Source organism: Cariama cristata, unplaced genomic scaffold (genome assembly GCF_000690535.1).
Source record: "Cariama cristata isolate BGI_N322 unplaced genomic scaffold, ASM69053v1 scaffold27445, whole genome shotgun sequence".
In the NCBI taxonomy this organism is placed as follows: domain Eukaryota; kingdom Metazoa; phylum Chordata; class Aves; order Cariamiformes; family Cariamidae; genus Cariama; species Cariama cristata.
This window is the reverse complement of record NW_009619638.1, coordinates 2,572-7,364: the sequence shown is the minus strand read 5'-3', so window position 1 is coordinate 7,364 and position 4,793 is coordinate 2,572. Positions and strand designations below refer to the sequence as shown.

Here is a 4,793-nt window from a genome sequence, read left to right as displayed (position 1 = left end):
AAACCATGGTGAAAGAACCAAGGAATGAAAGAACCAAGCCCTCAGAGCACCCTGAGATGCCAGGAACTCCACCCCGTGTCTCCGGCATGGTCGCCCCATCTCTCCAGTTGCCACTCTCACCTTGCCAGTCTCTGGTGAGGACTTTTTGGACGCAGGACTCGTCGCCCCTTTCCGGTTGCTGCCCAGCATCTTCTCCTCGCCTAGCACCCGCTGCTGCTCCTCCTCGGGCAGGCTCTGGGTGGCACAGGAGGAGACACAATCACACGGGGAGAGGGCCCGACGCTAACGAGGCTTTGATGCAATCAGGGAACAGGGATGGTGGGGAGGTGGAACTAATGCACTCCGTTGTCCTGATGCAAAAGCCACCCCAGCCAGGGCCAACATCAGGCACTGCAAGCCTGGGTGCACAGCCTGGGGATCCCCACGCCTGTGTCACCCCGCTTGCTGGGCAATGTCCCTCTTCCCCAGCTCTGTCCCTTCCCTGGCTCAGTCTCATCTGCTTCCTCCCTATGAAGGCAGGGTGGGTAGGTGCCCAGATCCGGGCGTGCCCCATGGTTTTCCACCCCTTCCCCTTGCAGACGCAGCCAAAGCTGCATCATGTCCGCCTGGGTGCTGAGCACGATGCTGGTACGCACTCGGTGTGACTCCCCCCGCCTACGCCCCGGCCAAGGGAAGGAAGCAAGAGACTCGCTGCCGCCTGCACAGCCGCAGCCGCTGACGGCAACCTCTCCTCTGGCACCAACCTTCCGCTCACCTCCGGCTTCCCCTCCCGGGCTGGGAGGCCCATCCCCGCCTCCCAGTGCCCAACTGGAAGACACTGGGTCAGGCATTAGGGCAGCTGGGGAAGGGTCAAGACTATGCACAAGTATCTCCACACAGCACCCGTGGCTGGGTTCAGCCACGTTTTGGGGGGAGTAGAAGAGGGCAGCATCAGTGCAGTCCCCGTTTAACCCATCTCAGCCCCTGGCTCAGGGCACCCTCCCCCCGTGTTCAGGGTCTCCAGCACCTGATGGCCGAGGCACCCCGACGTCACTCACCTCCAGGAAGCGGAGGAGCTCAATCTCGTAGTCTTTCTTTTTCTGCAGGGAGATGGAGAGACGCGGTTACACCGAGATCCCCCACGCCATCCCTGCCTCGTGCAGTCCCTGACCCGGCCTCGGTCCCCTCAGCAACAGCATCCTCTACCCAGACCATCTGCTGGTCCCACACACATGGACTGGGGAGACAGAGGACTGAGGGAGGTGACCGAGGATCTCGGGGGGAATTGGTGGTCACGACAACAAGAACAGGCACCAAGGAAAGGTGAGGGGCTCATTTCCTGCAAGATTTGTAGCCCAAGCTCTCCCATCCTACTCCTCCCTCCCCACAGTGCTGGTGTCCATCTGCCTGTCCACCCACCTGTCCACCCTCGGCCACTCACCTGATCACACTTTTTGTGGTACGCGTCCTTTTCCTTCTGGGAGAGCAGTTTCCACTGCTGGCTGCACAGCACCATCCGCTCGGTGCTGGGCACGTCTTTCATGTTGGCCATCAGCTCTGCACAGTACAGGGAGTAGCTATTCCTGCAACCGACGGAGGGACCCAGCATTAGGGACAACCTGCCCCGCTCACGTCCCCTTGGCGGAGCTGGCTGGGTGCTAAGAGTCCCCCTCAAGACCCCCCAGCTGCCCTCTGGGTTGCACCGGGCACTGAAGTGCTGTGCCAGAGGTGTCTGCATTTTAGGGAAGCTAACGGTTGGATTACCGCCTAACCTGGAGCACACAGCATTACCATAAACCTCACTCAGATTCTCTACAAACGTAGATTTAATGTATATTTAAGGACCGGTTCAAGGGTGTCATCGACTGCCCATGGTCCCAGACATGATTGGGGCTCTCGATGCCAGGCAGAGCCCCAGTTTCCTCGTTAGCAAGAACCAGCGTCTGCCCGAGCTGGGCAAGAGCCTCAAGTGACAGCTCGGAGGGGGACACATCCCTCGCATCCAGACGGGGAGGGACAGGACTCACGGAGGTGGCTTTGTGGGTCGTCCGTCAAACTTGTCTTTGAGCTGGCGCTCAGCCTTGGTGAGGGTGGAGCGGGTGATGCCCTCCTCGCTGATGTTCAGCTCGGGGTGCTTCTGGATGTAGTCACGCATGATCTCCTGCAAAGGATGGAGAGCCGTCAGGAGAGGGGCTCTGATCCCCGCCTGGCTGGGGGCCAGAGGAGGAGGAAAGAGAAGCCAACCATTGCCCTAAATCATCTCCCCAGGGGTACTTCTCCCTTCCCCAAACATCGCTGGAGGAGGCAGGGCTCAGACTCACTAGGGACCTGCAGGGATCTGGCTGAACCCCCACGCTGGCTCTCGGGTGAGGCTGGCTAGCCGCCGGCGGCTGCGGCCGGGAGGCAGAGTGGCTCAGAGTGAACGTAGGGACGAGTGTGGAGGGGAACGGGTGAGGCTGCTCCCTACCTCGTACTCCTTCCGCTGTTCCAGGGCCTTATGAATCCATTTCAGCCTCTTTTTATCCGAGAGTTGAGACCACTGCTTGCCCAGCGACTCTTTCACCTCCTTCGTGGTGGCCTGAAAACCCAAAGCCAGAGGTGAGGGCAGAGGGGTAAAATCCAAAAAAAGAAGAGGGGGTAAAAAAAAAAATTTTTAAAAAAAAAATGGCAAAAATAGTGTGGCCTGCCGTCTTGTCCCCGCGGCACCCGGCTTGGGGCCGTGGGGTGGCTGCGATCTGGCAGCCGGGGAAGGGGGTGCGTGCAAGTGTGGGCCATGGCCAGAGGTGGAGGTCTGTGCTGGAAATCTTTCCTGCCCTGACTCAGGCTGTGGTCACCCCTTCAACTGCAGGCAAAAAGTGGGGTCTGAATCCCCGAGCCTCTTCCAGATGTGCAGAGCCCCTTCTTACCTCCGTCCAGACTGCTGGGAGCTTCTAGCGGTGTCTTCCATCCCGTCCCTCCCCTAAAATGCTTCTCTTTTTTTCCCCCTCCTCTACCCCCAGCAGCGGGGTACAGGACCCCTCGACACTCACGCTCACACGCACTCCCACCCACCGTACTCACATCTGGACGCACTTTCAAGTAGATCTTCTTCTCGTGGTTGTACCACAGCTGCTGGGGGGTCTTGGGTTTTTCAGGGACGTCGGATTTCTTGGCGTTCTGGATGAGATCCGGGTGATCTTCCCTTTACCCGCCAGGGAGGTGGGGGAGGGAGAGCGTTACGGAGGTTGCAGGTGGAAGGAGAGCATCCCCTAAACCTCCCCGCTGAGGGGTAACCGTCACTGCAGGGCTGAGCCTCCATGGGCTCAGATACTAGGGGGGTCCCCGAAAAGAGCAGGAGAGTTTTAGGAGAGACTGGAGTCTGCTCCTCCTGGGGGAGCATCAGCTACAAGCATCCCCTTTAACGCGCCGCGCTGGGCTGCATCCCTGGAGCAGCGGCAGGTGACGGGGAACGCCAGGATCCACCTGGGTGACAGCGACCACGTTCAAAGGCAAGGTCTGGGGGGAACAGGGTGGTTGCTTCAGCTTTTAATAGTGCCAGTGGCAGGGCTTCTGTCCTCCCCTTGCAGACCCTAACCCCCAGAGCATGGTTGGTCCTCCACTCTCTCCCCCTTGCCAAGTCTCCCAGCTGGAGGGAGGGCTGCTCTCAGACACCTTTTCAATGCTCTTTTTTTTCTCCCCTGCCTTTGAGCTTTCCAAGCCGCAGCGCCCATCAGGGCTTCCTCCGTGAGCTACACACGGGAGGGGACACCGGGTCTGTCTGGAGGGGCCGGGGGAAACGCTGGGGGGGGTGCTGCCCGCTCACCTGAACCTCGCCAGGTTCCTCTCAAACTCCTGCTTCTCTCGCTGGAAGTCCTGGATGTATTTCATCTGGGGACACAAAGCCACCAGGGAGGTGGAGAGGGACTTGAGCACCAGGGAACAGGCAGGCAGATACCTCCCTGTCAACCCTGCTGGCTGGGCACCCCACCACCCCCAAAGGGACTGAGGGCTCCCCAGCCCATCAGAACGGTCCTGCAGCTCCCAGCTGAGGCTTTCCAGCCTGCCCAGGGATTCAGAAGCAGGATTTCCCCCGCACCTCTCCCTGCACCGGAGCAGCGCTGAGCAAGACAGCACAGCAGGACTTTGTGCCCTGGACCTTTCCTGCTGGTGGTAAATCCACCCAGATTGAGAACTGGGGCACCCAAAACGCCTGCCCGGGCTCTGGCCAAGGCCAAGGCCACCTCCAGAGCTGGAGGTGAGACGGGCAGCTCTCCTCCCAGCACCTCCCACCGCTCGGAGCAGAGCCTGCCCCTCCATCCCTCGCTCGGACAGGGCGGCCATGGCAGGGTGTGCGATTTAACCCCAGCGTTAAATGCAGATCCACCCAACAGCAAAGTCACCATCCAGATCCATCTGGAAGAGACGGACCGATGGACAGACCTGGCCAGCCTCCACCCCACAAATCCTGGGAACCAGGAAAGGCAAAGCCAAGGAAGTCTTACTGGTCCAACAGGATTAAACAAGCACCTAGGTTTCTCCCATCGAGAGCTGGATTAAACCCTCACCAGGTAGAGGCTGGGCTCTGCTGGTTTTACTGGGAGAGCTGGGCAGGCAGAGCCCTGCACGCAGAGGTACGCAAGTGGGAAGGGCCTTGCTGACTCCCCCCGTACCTTTTTCTTCTCGGGAAGCTCCTTGTATTTCTTGGACAGGATCTTGGTGAGATCCAGGTTGCTCATTTCGGGGTGAAGCTTGGCATATTTGGCCCGCTTCTCCATGAAGAAGCGGAAATATGGAGTCAGGGGCTTCTTGGGGAAGTCGGGGTGTTTCTGGGGAGA

At 59.6% G+C, this 4,793-nt stretch overlaps 1 protein-coding gene across 1 annotated transcript in view; it reads right to left on the bottom strand.

The window, feature by feature from the left end:
- The window catches only part of UBTF (upstream binding transcription factor, RNA polymerase I), a gene marked incomplete at both ends in the record, with an annotated part of 8,901 nt that overhangs the window by 2,847 nt on the left and 1,261 nt on the right, over positions 1-4,793 (bottom strand). Inside the window, 8 exons of the mRNA XM_009701323.1 lie at positions 35-234; positions 1,038-1,079; positions 1,421-1,562; positions 2,007-2,140; positions 2,447-2,557; positions 3,040-3,160; positions 3,782-3,846; positions 4,629-4,784. Coding sequence (XP_009699625.1) covers positions 35-234; positions 1,038-1,079; positions 1,421-1,562; positions 2,007-2,140; positions 2,447-2,557; positions 3,040-3,160; positions 3,782-3,846; positions 4,629-4,784 — 971 coding nt within the window. The remainder of the gene's footprint in view (positions 1-34; positions 235-1,037; positions 1,080-1,420; positions 1,563-2,006; positions 2,141-2,446; positions 2,558-3,039; positions 3,161-3,781; positions 3,847-4,628; positions 4,785-4,793) is intronic.